Source organism: Physcomitrium patens, chromosome 3 (genome assembly GCF_059467195.1).
Source record: "Physcomitrium patens ecotype Gransden chromosome 3, ASM5946719v1, whole genome shotgun sequence".
NCBI lineage: Eukaryota > Viridiplantae > Streptophyta > Bryopsida > Funariales > Funariaceae > Physcomitrium > Physcomitrium patens.
This window is the reverse complement of record NC_143412.1, coordinates 14739458-14760705: the sequence shown is the minus strand read 5'-3', so window position 1 is coordinate 14760705 and position 21248 is coordinate 14739458. Positions and strand designations below refer to the sequence as shown.

The window sequence follows — 21248 nt, the reverse complement described above, 5'->3', positions numbered from 1 at the left end:
TGAGCGATGCTGCATGGAAGTCTACCGCCGACATGAGAAAAAGACATGTCCTTTGTATTCTGAGGCTTCAAAAACGTGCTGCTAAGAAAACAGCAATTCAACATTGGTGCGAAAAGGCACCCAATTACACGTGCACATGTCTGACACCTGAGCAAAGTCAATTCCCCATGCAATCTGCAGGAAGAGGAAGATGTGCAAGAATCATAAACCATCCAGGATTCTGTGGAAGCTGTTGCACAAACAGGAAAGTTTGCCGAGAACAGTCAACAATTAAATTCACCTCCTTCTGCTTCACATCGAAAATCCCAGTGACTAAACAAAACCTCCATTACAACTTCGCGAGTGCATCCCCCGAATCCAAGCAACGTTGCCCGGAACCGCCACCACCACACAAAGACACAGACAGCGATTCTGGCGTATCGTTTTCCTGTGTCTGAGCTGAGCTTGAGCTCATTACACCACCCTCCGCTGCCGGGACATCCCCATTATCCTCAATCCCTTCAGTTGGCCAATAATCCTCCGTCACAATAACGTGTCGTTGTAAATACAGATGATGATGTGTGGCAGGACTGCTGTGTGCCAGAGAGAAGCGTGGGAGGAAAAGGTGACTTGATCACAGGAAAGTCCACGCCGACAAATATCGACGAAGATAACCCTCCCTCGGTGCAAGTAGAGAGAGATCGAGATCCGAAAATTTGGTACTACAAATGCTCCGAAGTCACTTCTCATCATCGATCGATGAGACGCTCCCGGTGTGCAACGATGAGCACAAATCCTGAAGACCATGCTGCTGCTGCTACTACCCCATCGGGAACTGCTCGCTTGCGATGGTCCTGGTCGCCGGCCTCGGGATTACCGCCGCTGCCGACACCGTGGAGCTCCACAAACACGCCGCTCCGCTGGGGGGAACGAGTTCCGAGCGGCGCTTTGGTCGATAGAGCGACGCTGCAAAAGGAGATGGAGATGAAGATGGAGAAAGGGGGGGGGGTGCTGGAATCATGCTACGTATTAATGTTCCTGGGCTTGTAGATTTCATAATTTCCTGTTTTTATGTGGGTCTAGGCTTACTAATTTGATTAGAAACTTTGAGGATGGTGTGCATTAAAGTATCTGTAATAACTTTCTTAATCAAAATTAATAAAGATGTTAGAAAATATACAATGGATAGTGGTACAAATGAGTGCTTTGTAATCAAAACCACATGGTTACAATTATTTTTTACTTTTTTAAAGTGAAGTGTATAATTGGAATGGTTTTTACTACATTGGATTATTTCAATAAATAAACTTGTGTGTGAATATATTTATTTATCTATTATTTATTTATTTATTTATTTATATTATCAGAAGGGGGTTGACAGCTTTGTTGATACATTGAATTGTAAACTTTTTGAAATGCTTTAATATGTGGAAAAAAAAATGGTCTTTCATGCAGTATTAAAAAAGAATTGTACTGAGATTTTAATATGTTAGTATTTTAATATGTATACAGAATATTAAAATCACTCTTACAGAACATATTAATTGTATGGTATCATTGAATTTAAAATAAAAAAAACTAAACTAAACTAAACTAATAATAAAAAAAAATTTGGTTTATGCCAAATAAAATTTCACTTGTTTTACAAAACTCTGTTGAATTATATGTTCTTTTGAAATATAAGTTGTGGTTGGTGATCCAAAGTAATTATTTGAAATGGTTTGTTATTTAAAGAGGTTATTTATTAATATAATATTTAAGTACTAAATAAATAGGACATATTAATGTTTAAAATATCTAAATCTAATTAAAGACATGTTTTTACTATTTTCAGTATATTATTGCTAAAGTGCAATTGATTCTTGTTTTATCTTCTAAAATTTATCTACTTAAACTTTAGAAAAATCAATGTCCAATTTCAATTTAAAATAATAATCCAAATTACAATCAATGTCATAAATTAATTTGTAACACAATATATATGTTTTTAAATTACTTTTTAAAGTATAAATGAATGACTATTAAAACGAGGTTATAATTTGACTTAGTCACGTAAAAATTACAAAATATGAATGTAAGTGTTGACAAAGACTAAATTACATTTTTAATATTTATTTTGGTGAACACATGTAGAAACTATTTTCAACTAAGATCATAATAACAATTATTATTAGTTGTGGAAGTTATTTACAAAGCACATTCTTGGTAGACGTTTAATTGTTGTTATAAAAATAATTCTTGCCTTCTTTAATCTGATCAGTGTTACATCACAAATTAAAAACAAATTACATGTATGTGTTACAAATTATATTCTTTTAAATATTACAATATGATATTGTTCATCTGATAAAATATTTAACATAAGATATTTATAAATAAGCACATTAGTTTGATCAATCCAATATTGTGTATAATTTTTCTTGAAATCAGTTTAAGTTCAATTTGATAAGTGGAGCAAAATATACCATTGTAACTATAATATTTCTTGAGAATCAAAGTCGAACTATTTACATAAAAAAATTACTACTATGATATACAAGATATAAAGAATAGTTATAATCACTTCAATGTTTGAGACGTGTAGCTTATGTGTACTTCAAAAAACCATAACTCTCAAAATATAGTTAAATTGTGTTTTATTTCAAGCATTTTTATGCGATTTTTTTTTTCTACACTTTAGGTATTAAACTAAATATACACACCTTTAAGATATATCTTTTTTTGTGAAGATTAAAAAAACACTTTTCCTTTCTTTTCTTCTTTTAGTTTTATGTTCAATTCTCATAAAACTTTAGTTACCGGCTGTTCAGGTGGCAACTCCCTCACACCAGAATTCGAAATTTGATGAAGCAGTTGAATGATTTGGGATTAATAATTGTATGTTTTAGAACGAATGATAAATCAGATTTTCAGAGATTTTTCTGTACAGGGACTCATAATTTCTTTTATGGACCCAGGGTTGAGACCATAACCAAAAAAAATTTAAAATGAAATTTTCACATTGCAATTTTTTGCATTTTTATTATTGTTTCTTATTTTAATAGTGTCCATGAAACATATTATGAAGAAAGGAGAATCATATGGATGATTAGAATACTACTGAGAAGTAATTTCCATTGAAAACCGCAAGCTTCAATACAGTTTGTGTATGTATGTATATATGTAAAGTAAATATTTTGAACATAAAATGAACAAGTATTAAATTTAGCAAAATATATTATAACGATTTATACTAGAATTAAGACTAGAAATCATGAAAAGTCCCCTAGAATTGTGCAGAACAGTTACATTTTACTATAATTACCAATTTATTTATTATCATGCTTCACATTAATGAAATTATTAGCATAAAATAGATATATCCTTACCTGTTGTGTTGTGGATTCAAACTAAAATGAGTGTTCTTGTTGTGCACGTTTGAGTTTAAATTTTTAATAACATTATATGTAACAAAACATAAATAGTAATTCAAAGTCATTTAACAATGGCAATGCTAGCTATTCCATTTATTAGATATTAGTTTATGTAAAGCTCGTCAAGGTGATTCTTTGTAATAACACATGAAATCAAGTGATTTCAAAACAAGTTTTCAAGAAATCTGTGAAATTTGAATGTCGATGTTTATCATTGTTACATGTCATACATTTGGAAAAATAAACATACAACATGAACATATTTATTAAAATAATTTCACCACAAAGCAACCGTTAAAACCCGACTAAAAGTATAAAAATTACATTCTGAATATTCAAAATGAATATTAGATGAGATCACAGACAACAGATTTGTGTGAGTGTGTGTGTGTATATATATATATATATATATATAAATAAAAAAATCATGTAATATCTTCAATGAATATATTTTGAAGAATCTGTTTTACTTTACATGATTTAAAAAATTAAAGTTTCAACGAAAAATAATCAACATAATAAACACTATGAGGCAAGTGGAAAGCACAGGTATCAATTATATACAAATGTGCAATTAATAATCTTAATTTATCCAATAGATGAAAGTTTAGGTATCCTATTATATTTTTTAAATCATTAGAAAATAGTGGAATTCTATTGCCTTCAAAGCTATAATCTACCCACATCTTTCAATAATCATTCTGTACCATAATGTACAAGTCAATGGGAGAATTTGAGCTCTTGAAACAAGACGCTTCTCATAAATGAACAAGTGAATGAACGAATGAATATGTGTTTTATGGATGAATGCATTTTGAACACAACCATCACCATTATGGGGCATCACCTTACTCTTCGAGAGTGTGAATGTAATCTTTCCAAATGCAACTTTGTATCAGTAATTGGTCATTGACCCTTTACTTAGTGGCCGTTAATATGTGTGCTCTACTTAGCACTGTGGACCGTTGGGTTATGACGTGTAGGTGGAGGCTGAGGAGAGGACAAGGTTTGCTTTCATTGTTGTAGGGTAGATTGAATTTTGGATCAGAGAATGATTGTTAACAAACACAAATAAATTGATGGTTATTGGTGATTATGAATGTTTTGTAGTTTACATCAGTTTCTTTATATTACTGAGCATTTAGAATAAAATAGCAAGTAAATTCTCTCCTTGTAGCCAATTATTAATACACATACAAAGAAATATTTGTTACATTGCTAAATAAAATAAAATAAAATACATAAATAAATGCCATAGAGAGAACAATAAACGATATTGTTGCTATTTTGATGCAGGATTGTAGTAGTTGAAAATGTTCTAATGGTAAACAGTATCGTTCTTTCTCATGGCCTTAAGTAGAGTTATTTTTTCTAAAGAGTCTCTTTTTCATGGTTTAATTTAGAGCAATTTTAATTTGCACAATTGCTAAGGAGATTTTGGTGGACGAAGACAAAGTGAAAGATTAAATCAAGAATTTTACTGAACATGTTTCAATATCATATTTTGTGGAGAGTAAATCATATCATGACCAATTTCAAGCTTATCTAGTAGAGATCTAAAAAGATATTTAGGATGTTGTATATATTAGCAAGAATATTGACAAAGATTACATCTACACCAAATTTGAAGAAACAAACAAAAAAACACATGCTTTGTTTCTCTTACAAAATTGTATTAAGTTAATACATATTCAGCTCAGAATTCAATTTTTACTCTAAATTAGTGTGGAATCCAAAGGGATGTGAAGCAATGGATGATATCAAAATTCTAACATAAATAAAGCTGAAAGGAATACCAGCAAAACTTTAAAAAATTACATTACACATTATGGAAAACTTGAGGTAAGTCTTAAGCAAAAGAACAAATGACAATCATTTTATCAAACCAAAATATTGCCTTAATATGTTTGGAAGAGAATGATAAGAATTAGAAATTACTACTACAAATCCAATTATAAAATGTAAGAAAATTTATAAAATTGATTGTTATATTCTTATTGTTATTATAATTTTATTGATTCTACTTGTCTATGGGAAACCAAATTAAGGAATGTAATATACTGATTTAAGGAATGTAATATACTAATTAAGGAATGTAATACACCAAACTAAGGAATGTATTAATTGTATATAGCCTATTGTTACAAAATAAATACAACAAATAATTTGATTTGATTAGAAGAGATATTATTGGATAAAGGATGAAGAATCTCAATTACAAGCTTGTCATCCATGTGAGACAATCAAACATAGAGGTGGTGCAATTTTTGTGTGAAATTGTATAACTTCCTGTGGCATGGGTTATATGAGCAAAATAGAGGAGAAGATAAAACAAGATTTGTATCTTAGCATTCTTCAAGATGAACTTATGAAGACAATTGATTAGTACCGATTTAATTCTTTTTTGTGTCATATTTCAGCATAAGAATGATGCTAAAACATACTCCAAAATCAATCAAGCAATGGTTGTTAATGCAAATTTTTGATGTACTTACTCGGCCATTTCAACTACCTAATCTAAATCCAATTGAGCATGTATGGGCACTTGTGAAATGGAAACTAAATGAGTACCCAACACCAACTAAAGAAATTCTTTAATTTCTAATACATAATACATCAAATTCTGAAATAGAATAAGAAGTTATATGGTTCTATCAAATCATCTTTTTATAAGATTTTTAATTCAATTTATACCACTTGTTAAACAAAAATCTTATTATAAATTTAATTTCTTCTATCTCAAAGATCTTATAGTCTAAAAAAGAAATTTTAAATTTAGAATTAATATCATATTAGAAGGTAATTTATTATTGAATATTTCCTTATATTTTAGATCTCACAAAATATTTTGTAATATCAAGAATTTTTTAGAAATAAAATAGCACTAGAATAAAAAAAAATACAAAAATAAAAAAAAACTTGACTAAATGACTTCATAATAAGATCCACTTACTTGATTAACTGAAAAAAAATTGAAACAAGATAAAAATAAAAATGATGAATGGAAAAAAGTATGTTACATGATAAGATTAAGAATAAAATAAAAATTATAGGCCAACAAAGCTATAAAATTTTCTTTCAAGCAACCAAAGAAAAGAATTCTAAATCCAAGATATTTTTGTTTTATGATGAATATAAAAATCAAGTAAAAGATCTTTTTTTACTTCAAAAAATCTATAATTAATTATATTTAAGTTATATTAAATATATATATATATACGAAAAATCTATAGAAAATGTAGTAGAAAAGATTTCATTAAAGTTTTTAGACCAAAAGAATATGTTACTTATAAAACTACTAAATATGTAGAAAATTTGACATGTATTTTAAGAAATTTCAAAAGAAAAAGATTCATAGTTAGACAAAGTGAATATTAAAATATTATTAATAATATTGGTCTATAAATATTAAATAATATAATTTCAAAAAAAATTGCTATATAAGATAGTTAGATGCAATAAATCCTTTTCCATAAGAGATGGATAAGACTACCTTTAGTAATTGGCAAGTTAACACTTTATTTAATATCATATACAAATATTTTGTTAAAACTCTTTGATAAGAACTTTAATTTTAAAAAATAAAAATCTTACATCTTTATCAAAAAATATTCTTGTCTTTAAAATATATTGCAGAAAATATCTTTATTAATAAAAGAAAAAAGAAAAAAAAACATAAAAAAAAACATAAATTAAGTTCAAACCTTCAATTAACATTTCTTATTTTTGAAATTATATGTTTTTAAGCATATAATACATTTTTATAGAAATTTCTATTTAAAGAAATATAAAAAATGAGATTCTATTCTTACTTCATATATATGCAAAACTATTATTTATTAGAAAAAAGATATTACTCTTTTATTATTGTAGAAAAAACACTCAACATCATCTCCTAAAAAGAGATTCTTGATAATAATATCAATAGTATTATAAGACTAGAAGATAATTTATAATAAATCTGAAGTCAATGTGCAAAAAAATTAATCTTTATTATTAGATATGAAGTATTTTGTGCTTAAAGCAATTGACATCTTTTATTAATTTATTATGGTACCTAATTTAGATATTAATTGGTCTAAATTTATTATGAGATAGCAATACAAAAAGATTCCAATACTTGCATAGACAAATCTGTGTAGTTTGTCATAGGCTAAGAATGATAATATATATATATATATATATATATATATATAAAATGTTTTTATATACATTAATGCATTATAAGACTTTTTAAAGCATCATGATATAATTACAAAAAATAAAAAATAAAATAAAAATAAAAATTAAAATTAAAAAAATCTTCTATTTATTCTTTTATATTTTTATGTTGGATCTCAAAAAAATATTAAATTTAATTGGAATAAGTGTAATTTTTTTCTTAGAACAATTCTTAATTCTTAGCTTGTATAAAGATGATTTCTAATAATAATAATAATTATAATAGTTGCAAATCAATCAAAGAAGGTAAATTAGAATTAGATAACTTAGGAGAATCTTTGACTACATCAGTTTACAATTAGATTATTAAAGCCATATACTAAAGTGAGGCCAATCTACAAACCATTTCATGTCATTATTTAATGCAAAAATAAATTCTAATGGTATAAAAAAATGGATTCAAGACTTTGAATGGGCTTTAATTCTAAATCATAAATGGAGCTTAGGTTCTAAGATATTGCTTAGAATAGGACATGCATGGTCTAAAATAGTATGGTCATTGATGAACAATTATTTATTATCCTTCAAAATAGCTTGGAAGAGTTTTTTTGGTAGGTGAACAAATACTTCTTATTGACTGTGTAAAAGCAGCTAAATTATTTAGAACGGAAATGAAACAAATATTAAGGATATATATATATTCTACAAAAAAAAAATATTGTATGGCAAGAGAAAAGTTGAAGACAAAAAAACCATGATAAAATAAAATAAAAAAAATAAAAAATAAAAAATGCTTGAATATGACATTCAAACAAAGTTTAAAGTATAGTCAGGATTATAAAATATTAACTGCATATAATGTTGCTAAATATTAGCATGTCAGAGTAAAATATGTAGATGAATAATTGCATTTAGTAGTCTTATATGAAATACATGGAAGAATTTGGACTTGTGTAGAAAAATTACAAAAAATAAATTCCAAGTTCAGTTTGCAAGGATTAAGAAGCCAATAAGAACGAAATTGATCAATCTAATCAAATGTCTAAGAAAGCTAAAATTTCAATTCCATACCAAAAAAATAAAAAATGAAGTTATATCAAAATATCATTTTCAAAGTTGGAAATAGTGTAAACAAATTATACATTCTAATTTTAGGAGACAGTTTATGATATGTATCAATAAAGATGTCTATTAGATGATTAACCATTGTAAAAAAATATTAAGCTTCATATTCAATTTTCCAATTCTGGTTTAACCAAAAAGAATTATATTAAGCCTTGAAATTTATAATGGTCATCTTAAATTCAAATAATGTTGCTGTAAACATACCAATCCAAATCCATTGGCAAAATATTATTCAAAATAACCAACAAAGTTATGTTACTTTTGAATGCAATCATGAGCAGCAACATGAAGTGATTGTTGAACTTGAAGAAAGGACAAACTTGGAGGTACACAAACAATGAGGGAGAAACAGGAAAGAAAAGGAAAAAAAAAAAAAAAAAAAAAAAAAAAAAAACACCATTGCTTCAAGAAAAAACTTATGTACAACACGATTCAAAAAAGTAAAAAATTTCTTAATATATTCACACAAAAAATAGAATATTAGTACTATAAAAAAAATTCTATGTGTTCTTTGTTATCTATAAATAAAGAATTTTATGTATATAATCTACACTAGAGTGTACATACACAATAATGAATTGATTTCTTTTGGTGAAACATATTTGAGTGGATAAAGGTGGTTGAACAAATTATACTTTTATGTCTAATAAATAGAGTTTTCATTCATTCAATATATATATATATATATATATATATGTATATCTAATGAAATATTAAATTATTTCCAACTTTTACTAAATTGACCCACCTATCAAAACCATCATTACACCCTCCTTTTGTCATCCATCCTTATTCATCCCATTCATAACCTTCTTCTTTGTTTTAAGTCCCTTGTCTCTCTTTCCATCATCCCTTCTTCATCTTAATCCCCCACCTACAATAAGAAGCTAGTAATCAATAATTTAATTAATCATTCATCTTGTGTACAAGCTATTTATTCTACATCCTTTACATTATTTCAATCAAAAATAATCTAGGATTTTGGTTGCAGCAAATTTGAATTATTTAAAGAAAAAAAAATTATAATAAAATATAATTTTTTATTTTTTGCTGAGGACACAGAAATAAAGTTCTTCAATGGTTCATAAGTCACCTACAAGATTTAGTAACAAGTAATCTACAATAAATAAAACATCTACTTAGGTGTTGATCAATGTCCTTCTTCAACCTTGATGCCAATCTTCCAATGTCAATATCTCCTAATTTCATAAGGCAATGGCTCTCAAATTTTGTACAATTATTATAAATTAAATCTAATAATATTAAAATAATAATAATAAAAAAAAAAGAATCAACCAATGGATAAATATTAATTTTAGAAACCTTTCATGGTCCTTTAAATGCCAATATTTGAGACCATAATATCTTTGAATTTTAATATTCTTTAAATAAATCATTTGATTAAGTTCAAAATTTCAACATACATAAAATAAAATTCCAATTACACAATCAAAAAAAAAGTCATCCATACATCATTTACCAATTACACAAAAATCTCTAAAGTATAATCTCTTTATATTTTTCAAAATTCCAAAGTCACTCCAAAATAATTCTAACTTTGCAAAGCCTTTACAAAGTTATTACAAACTCAAATCACTCAAAGTTGATGCCCAAAATTTTTTTTTAGTTTGCTCTCAAATCTCGCTCTTTGATCAATCTAAAAATCCCAAAATTGTTGTGAATGCATAGTTTTGTATCTAAAGATCTAATTTCAACTCTAATTTAGAACCAATTCTCTTAAAGTATGAATTTTTTATTTGTTAAAATATTTTTTACTAAAATCTATACTTAATTCTTTTTTAAATATGCATAAATAAAAAAATAAAAAATAAAATCTCATTTATGGCTATACAAAGCAAATAGAAGCCTATTTTGCAAAGAAGCAACATTAATACTTATTAGTTTTACTATCTCCTTGACTATTATCTATACTTCTAAGATAATTTTCTACAATATTTTCAATTAAGCTTATCTATAATATAATCATTTATTTTCTTTTTTACCTAATAATTATATTATAATACAACAACAAAGATGAGGGAAGAAAGCTTAGAATAGAGACAAGATACAAGGGGCTTGAAATGAAGGGAATATGGATAAGAGCTAGGAATAAGAGAAATGAGATTGGAAACCAATGAAATAGAGATGGAAGGTTGAAAGAGTATAATGATGGTTTTGACAAATAAATCAATTTAGTAAAAGTTAAGGTCAATTATATATATATATATATATATATATATATATACACACACACACTTAGACATGCATATAGAATATTGAAATCAAATAAGTACATTCAATATATAATTAAATAATTGTAAAAAAATAAACATTATTTTTAATTTAGAAATTGAGATACCCCTATTTTGTTTGAAGTTAATGATGTATGTACATAACTAAAATAACTAGTTACAAATCCTATTAGATATAACCGTGTATTCTCAAAAGAATTTTCTTTCTATGTGCAAGTATACATGCAAGCATATTTATAGAAAAACAGCTAGAGAACAATGTATATATTGTATTGTTTTAAATCATATCATTCTTTAATATGAAATCCTATGTCATATGCAAAACTTACTTCTATGTTATATCTTTCATGTTTAAGAATTTATGAAAAAAAGTTACATGTTTGTTTCACTAAACATGATTGCAATAAAATCTAGCAACCAACTTTGACATCTATCAATATGGGTATGTATATATATATATATGTATGAACCAAAAACACTGTAATGTAGGATAACATTGATATTAAGAAAGATAAGTTAAAAGTTTTATGAACATGCTACTTTTTCATGAAAAAACACATCATAGCATTTTCTCAAAAGCCCTTACATCAAGTGAAAATAAGTATGGAATCAAATAATCAAGAGGAATGTATCTTTAATCCAGATTATCACAAACAATGAACAGCAATAAAATAAGACACTTACAGACAGCTAAGGTTTTGAGCATGTAATTTTGCATAAATGCCATAGTTTTGTATGGAGAGAGTGAGACAGGATTGTTGTTCCAAAAGCATTCACAATACTGCACTTTGAATGGTACCCAACAACAACCATCTAAATGGTCCTCCACCCAATGAAATCTATAATATTTTCTTCATCTTCTGGATTAAAATGGTTCCCACACATGTTAGTGCACATGGCAAACTGTTCTCTCTCATTCCCCAATGAGAAGAAGTGGGACAGGGTGGCACAAGCAATGGAGGAGGGGAGTAGCATTTAATGAGCAGCCTTCGAGCAGAATGTGGAGTTTATTACCAACCCAATGCTGTGAGGCCATTGCCCTCAGCAGCCAAAGCAATTCTCCCCCATAAATTCATTCTGCTTCCTGTCTATTCATAGGATTCCCTGCCGATTCCCCTCTTTAACTGCTGCTCTCTGAGCATATACAATTTAGTGTAACATGGTTTAGGGTTAGGGCTTCCAGTGATCTCAGACTAAAAGTCATAAACAATTCTGTATCTTGAGAATGTGATGGTTTGAAGACAGTCTTTGTCACTCAAAAGACTTTCAATAATTGTTCATCTTTGAGATTCTCATCCCATGAATGTTTCAGCTACAGTTTGAATATTTGTGGGACAAAATATTTCCAATTGTTACGTCAACCATGTTGCTCTACAATTTCCAGGTATGGCTGCAATGTGTTTTATGTCATGTGTCCTTGTGGTCAAGATCCAATTTACTGTAGATTCAAGCCCTGGAAGAATTAATCTTCACACCTGCCTGTGATAATAAACCAACAAGGACTACATGTGGAAAGCCCAGTTAAGGTTGTTATCCTCTTAAATTGATTGGGTGTGCAGATGGCTTGAACTCCAAGTTGGTTGGGGCAGTGCATACACATGAGCACCTGTCCTTAATATTATGCGTAAACTGATTTTTCTCAGGATGTACTGATTGGTGAGTGAGAATATGATCAATTCACATCAGACTTTACATATATATATATATATATATATCTATAGGGGTGATAGTGCATATGTGTGAAGAGACAGTGATGACAATTCTGGAGTGACTGATACAATCTTTTTGTATCTGCTGGCTGGTCAATAGATTTTGATACTGGCCAAACAATATTTGACTATTACTTGACTGCCTGCCAACATGCTTGGCAACACACACACACACACCCTCCCTCCCTCCACTGTGTTAACAACTGTAGCAGAGAGAAGATTTCTTCCAGTGTCAATTTTGTTCATTTATTTTATTTTTATTTATATATATATATATATATATATATATATACACACACACACACATTGTAAGCAATTATTAAGGTCATTATACAATCAGTATGTGTCATTACCTACTTTAAATTGGGAATTTTGTTTATCACCAGGGTTGTGTGATAGGGTGGCCAATATATGTAAGCCATGATCATTGTTGTTGTGCTATGAGCATGGCTGACCAGACCTTTAGTATGAAGACACTTTTAATATATGGATGCTGTATGGAACAAGTTCTCCTTGTTGGGTAGTGGCAAACAAAGAAAAAAAAGGGAGTTTTCTTCAAATAAATGTAATTGACCTTTCAGTGATAGGTTCTTGGGTGCCCGCATACAAGACACACCCAGGGTTGCTTCCACTCCATGCAACTCTTCTATTTATAATTTGATAAGATGATAGTTATTCTCTACTCCCACTCCTCAGAAACTATGGCCTCACACATGTACTCAATGTTGAATTCAAACTTAAAAAAAAAAACCCTCAAGAATGAGCAGTATCCAAGTTTAGAGTTACGGCCTTGTTTCCCAAGGTGGTGAGGAGAGTGACTCAACAATTGAGCTTGAGATTGAGATTGGAGATGTCAAGGGGGTAGTAACTATGCCGAACATCTTGTGCAAGGAAACATGATGTGAACATGCCAACAAAAGGTGTAATAAGTCATTCAAAGTGAAAAAGAAAATGTTGGAAAGGGGAATCATTGTAAGGGGACTTATGCTGTGATGGACAAATGATAATGTAATAGAGTGATGAGAGGATCCACTGGAGAATGCTATGGACAAAGACAATACTTAGTGTTTTTAATTTTATTCAATTAAAATATAATAGATGCTTTGGAATAGTTGACTTGGGAAACCACCCAATGAACAAGCTTCATGTCAAGAGTCAAGTGGTGTATAAAGTAACTTTTAATCACTATAAATAACAAAGGCTATTCCAGCACACATGGAGGAAATATGAATGCCAAAACAGGAGACCGTTTGATTACCCGACCAAGAAGGATTATCTCCTAAGAGAAATTTAAACTGCCGCCGTTTGCACACGATGAAGAATAGAGGGGTATGACCGGCTGAGTCGGTCACAGAAAAGGCACCCACTACTTTTAGTTACTACTACCCCAGCCTGTCTGTCCTCCATTCTCAATTTCAAATCCTACTCATGAATTCTATTCGCTGACAACTAGGGACGCGAAAAAGAATGCGGATGGATGAAAGAAAGGTGCGGTAGTGCGGGATGAACGAAGATGGAACGAACGCGAAAGAGGGCGATTCGACTTCCCGCCCACCAGGGCCTTCAAAAAGGAGGAGCAGGAAGCGAATAGGTGATCGCCACGTAAGCATAGTCGGCGCCCGGGACGGGGAAGCGAGCCTCTCGCGGGGAACCGCGCGGTTGAGGAGAAGGGGCCAAGCAGGCCCGGGGAATGAAACGTAGGGAAGGGAACGATACGGAGGAAAGGAGCGTTGGGACGAGCTCCGTTGTCCAGGGAGGCCGAGGGCGATGAAGGAAGGAAGAGGGCGGGGGACTCGGTAGTCGGCGAGCGAGGCGGGGCTTCGATCGATCACGCTTCGGCTCTGGCTCCTACCTCGGATCTCTACCCCGCCTCCTTTCCTTATTATTCTCCACGCCCTTCATCCCTCCCTCCCTGTGCCGTTGCCTCACTAGGATTTGTCAGCCTAGGGGTACGAAGTCCCATTTGGAATGCCAATGTTCCTCATGCGTTCTCCACTTCGGGTCGATTTGACTCGCTATCCGCTCTTGCTGGTGGAGATGGCGGGTTGCGGAGAGTAGTTTGGTTGTGAGTATTTGTTTGGAGGAGAGGGGAGGATTGAAGGTGGAGATTCTGTGTGGAGAGAAGCAGAGGAGAATTTCGGAGTACTCTGTTGGCAGTTGGTAGAGTCTGGGGAGCGTGGGGGTAGTATAAGCAGACTGAGCGTAGAAGTGCAAAGAAAGCTTGGGAGTACGGTTGGCGGGGCGCTATGTGCTAATAGATGAAACATACATTTTAAATCCCTGACTAGGAGGGGTGGAGAGAGAGAGAGAGAGAGAGAGAGAGATGGAGAGTTGTGGAGACATTCCAATATGTTCTTGTTTGTTTCTGAATTCGGGGAATAGGAAAGAATGAGCGAATTTTTATTTTTTGTTTTTTATTATTTTTTGTTGGCGTGAGGAAATTGGAGCTTTGAACTAATCTTGCGATTGCCGAGTGGAATTTTTAGTTTCGTTAACGGTAGAGGTTTAAGTTAAAAGTTGCAAGAAATTTCTTACGGTTAAATCTAGAGAGTGACTTGTCGAGTTGGATTGAAGTGTGTGCACGTCGGTTCATCATACTAAGATGATTGCCGCGGCCGTCTTTTGACGCACCTGCCGGTGGATTGGTACCATTTGCTGGGACAGTCGAGGTTAGCGACAATGACGGACCTACCGTGTGATGCAGACGGAAAATGCATGGTATGCAAAATCGTGCCACCTGACAGCGATGCGATAATGTGCGGTAGTTGTGCTAGTCCGTGGCATATGCGATGTCTGAATCCTCCCATGGAATTTGTGCCTCTTGGCGACTGGGATTGTCCTGACTGTTCGCTTCCACCCACTATCGCCACACCTTCGGCAGTCGTTAACTCCGTACCCGAGGCCTGTTTAGTGAACAAGATTCGTGCGATTCAAGCTGACTCAACTCTCTCTGAAGCTGAGAAAGCAAAAAGACGGCAGGAGCTCATGAGCAAAGGGTTGAACGATGAAAGTTCTGCCAAGTTGTCTTCCTTGAATGTTGATAAGAAAAGTGCTGACGGGAAAAAGCGGAACGCGACGTTAGAAATGATGGATAATAGCCTGAATTGTATTTTCTGCATGCAGCTTGCTGAAAGACCAGTAACTGTAAGTCCTTACTCATACATTTTGCCGTCATTCTTTGCCGTTTTTTAATCCTAGGCGTGTCACCTAGGCATGTACCCACACTACTTCTAAAAGGACAGTGTCTGGTTGTGTGTTCAACGGATCTGCAAGTTCACTTAGCCTTTCTAGATTTTTATGTGACAAAGACGGTGATCTCTTTCCAGTTCTCGAGAAATCATGGCTTTTAGATGATGTGAGTCCTGGCTTGGCGGATCACTGTCAGTAATCATCGCTGTTAATTTATGCAGTCCTAATTCTGCGTGGAAGTTTGTTCACTATGTCCTTTGCATGGTCAGACACGTTCTTGATTCTCTCTCATTGGAGCATACATTCGGTCCTAGATCTCTAGTCTTTTAAAGTGCCTACGCTCTGGAGAGAAACGTTAACGTGGCGGTTGGAGTAATGTCTACTGCACATTGGATCAGTTTCGGTTGCTGGTAAAGCCAGTAACAGCCGTGCTAGTTGCATGCAGAGAGCGCTTAATACGTATCTTTACTTAGTCTACCAACATTTCTTAAGCTTTTGTGTAGATAGTCGGGGAAGCAGTGGATTTGGTTTGTAACTACAGAAGTATTCATCTCGTTCATCAAGTTATCAGGAATGCCAAATTCTGCGGGAATTTCTGCATCTATGGAAATTGTTCTTTCGAACTGAGAACCTGATTTGGCGTATTCTTGATTTTAAAGCACAGTGCCCATTGATGGTTTTTGCGTTCCATGTCTCACATTCTTCTCCTTGTAAATATTTTACATTCGGAAATATAGCATTTTCCTGATGAGTGGAGAGTCACCTGTGATTGCAGACACCTTGTGGTCACAATTTTTGCTTAAAATGCTTTCAGAGATGGGTCGGGCAAGGTAAAAAGACGTGCGGAAAATGTCGAAGTGCGATTCCTGCTAAAATGGCAAGCAATCCTCGCATTAATTCTGCTTTAGTTATGGCCATTCGTATGGCCAGGTCAGTCGGAAATAGTAATGGCGGTCCACCAAAAACTTACACATACCGTGATAACGACAGCAGACCAGACAAGTGCTTTACGACCAGCCGAGCGGTAAAGACTGGGAAAGCTAACGCTTGCAGTGGTAAAATATTCGTCACTATTGCACCTGATCATTTTGGGCCTATCACAGCTGAACATGACCCTACTCGAGGTCAAGGAGTTTTAGTCGGGGAATGCTGGGAGGATCGCATGGAGTGCAGGCAGTGGGGTGCACATCTACCTCATGTTGCCGGCATTGCGGGGCAGTCTGATTATGGGTCGCAGTCTGTTGCACTTTCTGGCGGTTACGAAGATGACGAAGATCACGGCGAGTGGTTCTTGTATACAGGCAGGTGTGGTTAGCACGGCCGGTTATTTGGTGTTTGCACTGAGACTTTGCTTTGGCACTGTTTGTATGTGAGCCATCATTTTGGTGCGTACACTAATTACGGTGATGTGATTGTAGCGGTGGGAGGGATTTGAGTGGGAACAAGCGCACCAATAAAGAACAATCGTTTGATCAGAAATTCGACAAGATGAACGAAGCATTACGAGTTAGTTGCAAACATGGTTTCCCTGTACGCGTTGTGAGGTATGCTTCACGGTCGTAGCAGTTACTTGCATTCAGGATCTATGTCTCTTTCCCGTCGACACGAACGCGTTCGTTGAACTGCTCTGCCTTCCAAATTTGTAATGTGGAGTTCCAGCTTCATGGGATTGCATGGATGGTTTTAAGTAACCATTGTATGTCGTGAATGCATGGAGTCAATTCCACGCCGAGCTTGATCATGTAGTTTTTTGGAATACTGGTTTACAATGCTCCTGCTTACTGTGCAGGTCTCATAAAGAGAAAAGGTCCGCTTATGCTCCAGATGCAGGTGTAAGATACGATGGTGTGTACAGGATCGAGAAGTGCTGGCGTAAAAAGGGAATTCAGGTAAGTTCGACGTTACATGACGATAAATTTCTTTAGTGTAGTATAATGGTAATTGAAGCTTTTCTCGATGAGCTAGACTGCGTCCGTGATTGACTCTGATATATGTTTGTGATTAAGCAGGGTCACAAGGTGTGTCGTTATCTGTTTGTCCGCTGTGACAACGAGCCCGCACCTTGGACAAGGTTCTTGCAACTATCTCATACTTCATTTGTCTAGTACTGTTGAGGTATGCTCAGGGTACTATCAGAATTCTGTATTAGGTTTTTCTGTATGGGAACGTCCTTAGTATTCTATCGAAAGTCTATGTTCTATTTCGGAAGCAGGCTTTATGATACTTCACTTCAATTGAATTTCTCCACTATTACTGAATGTGTTGGATTTGAGAACTTGGTTGGTGAGTGACTTTCTCTCTCTCCTCAGTTGGAAATTTCATGATATCTCTTGATTGGATATGTAGCCAATTTATGAGTAATTTTGCAAAAGTATTTCATGTCAAATTGATTCAGTACGGTTCACGCTTGCGGAAGAGGTTGTTCTAACGTGAACTACATTTGTCTAGTGATGAGCATGGAGATCGTCCCAGGCCTCTTCCTGTCGTTGAAGAGCTAAGATCGGCAACTGATGTCTTTGAAAGAAAATCGTCACCTGCCTGGGCTTATACGGTATTCTGCCAACCTCGTACTTGTGTTGCTATATACTGCATAGTTTACGTATGTTATGACAATGACTATTTCTGAGATAGCTTATATGGGAGCCACTCGTAAATCTCTTCATCTCGAAAATCTTATTACGTCGTGCATTTATGCTGTGCCAAATAGTTTGGTGGCACACGGATGCTCACCTTAATCGTCCTTTGATGTGTCCTGTACGGACCTGACATGAGAGATGTGTTGCATTAAAGGAAGGGGTAGGATGGGGATGGTCCCGGGAACCTCCGGCAAGCAAGAAGACCTCGGGCAGTGGACCAAGCGAGGCAACCCAGAAACGGAAACAGCTCAGTGTTCAGCAACGGCTACTAAAAGGTAACAATTTTATGAGCTTTACAATTATTGGTCCCTCTGATCGTGAATGAAAAAGCCAAAAGAAAAAAAGAAAAAAAGAAAAAAATACAGTTTAATCCTCGATTCTTCATATCGCAGCTCGTGCGCGTGATGTCAGTGGAAAACCTGTTGTCTCTGGCCTTGGACTTCCGCAAACGAAAGTCCTCGATTAGAACATCTAGTCCACGTTACCGCAGTGTGCAACATGCAGCCATTACCTGGGCAGTATCTCACAGAGGTCATTGTGATGGACCTGCAGAATTCGGTTGCAATGCTTGTCGGAAAGTACTCAATCAGCCAGTCTCCGTGCCTTGTGGGCACAATTTTTGCAAGGGGTGCTTGGATTCTGTGTTTGCTGGTCAGGATACTTCGCGAGAGCGAAAGGGTGTTTCAGGTCGCAGTCTTAGAACGCAGAAAATAGTTAAGCGTTGTCCCAATTGTAAGGCAGATATTACTGACTTCCTCGTTTCGCCCCAGGTATAGATTCCCACAATCTTTCTTATTGTATGCATCTGTATCGTCTCTGACCTGTACTAATGCACCTTCAATTTAGAAGTCACGTGAAATTTAGTATTGCCCGGTAAATCCTCATCTTCACTAAAAATTCGTGGCACTCAGATTATCCGGAATTGTTTTGAATCAGATCAATAGGCAGATGGAAGAGATAATACTGACCCTCCAGAGTAGTGCGAAGGATGAGCAAGGAAACGATGCAGTTGAGGATGACGATGGAGGTGAAGGTTCCATACCAGGTTCATTTAGTCTGAACTCCTGAGTGTCATTTTCTGTTGCAGTCATGAAGAGAAGTGTACTGTGTTGAAACGCTCGAATTGTTTGTAGAGGATGATGACTCAACAGAAGCTGAGGCGCAAGAGGAAACGAAAACAGCTACAGTGGAATTGGCCTTGCCCATCGTTGCCAATGTTGAAGAGTGTCACTCTGAACCCAAGGTGTTTACACCTGAGCATCCTTCAGTTCCTTCGAATGACACACCTGAAAACATTGCGGAATCAAACGACACCGGAGATCCTGCCCTGTCTGCACTTTGTCAGGCTTTTCCTGATTATTCTGAAGATCTACTCCGTGGTATGCTGGTAAGTGCTATGTCTTTTCCGTTTTAAAATCCTCTTGCAAAGAAACTTGTAATCCGTGTGAACAGCTACAGCAAGGAGGTGTGCAACTGCTTTATTGATTTCCTCACTCTTTTTTCATCGCGGCCTTTAATTTTTAATGGGTGCATGTGTAGAAGAGAGTATTGTTCTAGCTCATCCAAGGTCTCATGCAGTTAAACATTTTTGTGCAGGCTGATCAGGGTGGTGATGTCATGGAGTTGAAGACAGTACTTCTTGCGCTTCAGAAACAACAGAACCAAGTACAATCTCGACAGCGAGGTAGGATTAAGAAGGGCTGTTCTTCTGGAAGTGAAATATTATCAAATGGAGGCAACAGTGTCGCGAAAGATCTACTCGAAGAGGCAAATGTCGACGGAAGTGCTCACAGCAGCAGCGATCAAGTTGAGAATGACGTGCTGAATGGTAATGGGCTTAATACTGGAGATTCTACGCAGGCGGAGAAGGCCAACATTCCTCCGAAGAGACAACGGGAAAATGAAACCAAGTCAAATAGCCGCAAAAAGAATCGTCCTCCTCTGGTTGAATTGCCACGTAGAATCTCTCGAAGCCGTGGATGCAAGGAGACCAAAGTCAGTCATGTAGATCTAACTTCAGATGGTGATTTTCAATAGATTGCTAATTAATGTAGTAATTTTGCATTATGGTGTTGTCTACAACAGGGCTGTTGTGTGCCAAAAGTGGCGCACTTCCCTTCTTGAATACGAGAACTAAGTTCCTTTCATGGCCCTATTAATTGGAAGTTCTACCCGTTCTCATTAATGGGCCTCTGGCTTTATGAACCTACGCAGTTCCCTAAACCAGTTCGTATGTACCAGCCGTCTGCAGGTAATGTAATCCACTGAAACAGATGAGGAAAGATTCAGAATTTTAATCATTTTAGTATCTCATCTAACCGATCACCAACTTTTTCTTAATAATAAGAGAACAATGTTCGTGTTGGAACTTTTTTAAATGTCATCCGTGGATATAAACATACTGGGGTATTTCAAATGTGTGCTTCTGAAGGAGATGGTTTATGATTATATGGACAAGAATCTCACATATCACGTATACGTTGAATAATATGCAATGGTTTTTCAATCATGAAACTGGTCACACTTCTCTCCAGCCTCGAATAAGAAGTGTCTCATTATTGTTTGCAGTCTCCAGTGAGGCTTTTTAATTGTTAAACAACTCAGAACTAGCTTGTTATGAGAAGACTCCTACAATAATCTTTGGATGAGTATTTACAAATTCTAGACACATGTCTCTCGTTCAAATAATGAAGAAGCATTAAAATCTTGACATGTACTGGATTAACTGAAAAATACAGTAATTGAAAGCAAATACTTTTAGTAATGATAAAACTAAATCATAAT

The 21248-nt window shown here is 34.1% G+C and overlaps 1 protein-coding gene and 2 long non-coding RNA genes across 4 annotated transcripts; 2 read left to right on the top strand and 1 right to left on the bottom strand.

Annotated features, from left to right (window-relative positions):
• Positions 1 to 11626: 11626 nt before the first annotated feature.
• LOC149989523 (uncharacterized) lies at positions 11627 to 13130 on the bottom strand. Its single transcript, XR_016502143.1, has 2 exons — positions 12993 to 13130; positions 11627 to 12782 (listed from the first exon to the last, which is right to left on the bottom strand). It is a non-coding gene; the product is annotated as an uncharacterized LOC149989523 (long non-coding RNA).
• On the top strand, positions 11876 to 13752 carry LOC141045236 (uncharacterized). The gene is made up of 3 exons (XR_012217232.2): positions 11876 to 12314; positions 12490 to 12586; positions 13026 to 13752. It is a non-coding gene; the product is annotated as an uncharacterized LOC141045236 (long non-coding RNA).
• Positions 13753 to 14350: 598 nt separating this feature from the next.
• Positions 14351 to 20764, top strand: LOC112280372 (E3 ubiquitin-protein ligase ORTHRUS 2). 2 transcript variants are annotated; one of them, XM_024515804.3, is made up of 11 exons: positions 14351 to 15783; positions 16604 to 17133; positions 17247 to 17372; positions 17618 to 17717; positions 17838 to 17899; positions 18277 to 18379; positions 18619 to 18739; positions 19017 to 19234; positions 19401 to 19509; positions 19598 to 19851; positions 20061 to 20764. In XM_024515804.3, the coding sequence occupies exons 1-11, from the start codon at positions 15319 to 15321 to the stop codon at positions 20499 to 20501; spliced, it is 2529 nt and encodes an 842-aa protein (XP_024371572.1). In that variant the 5' UTR covers positions 14351 to 15318; the 3' UTR covers positions 20502 to 20764. The 2 variants fall into 2 exon arrangements, with proteins under 2 accessions (XP_024371572.1, XP_024371573.1); XM_024515805.3 differs by having other exon boundaries at positions 14352 to 15783; positions 19401 to 19491.
• The last annotated feature ends 484 nt before the right edge of the window (positions 20765 to 21248 follow it).

Excerpts from the sequence above, each read along its gene's own strand:
- LOC112280372 (XM_024515804.3), top strand. The coding sequence starts at position 15,319 with ATGACGGACCTACCGTGTGATGCAGACGGAAAATGCATGGTATGCAAA. Across the intron at positions 18,380-18,618 it reads CACCTGCCTGGGCTTATACG|GAAGGGGTAGGATGGGGATG; the intron begins GTATTCTGCCAA and ends GTTGCATTAAAG. Across the intron at positions 18,740-19,016 it reads TCAGCAACGGCTACTAAAAG|AATTCGGTTGCAATGCTTGT; the intron begins GTAACAATTTTA and ends ATGGACCTGCAG.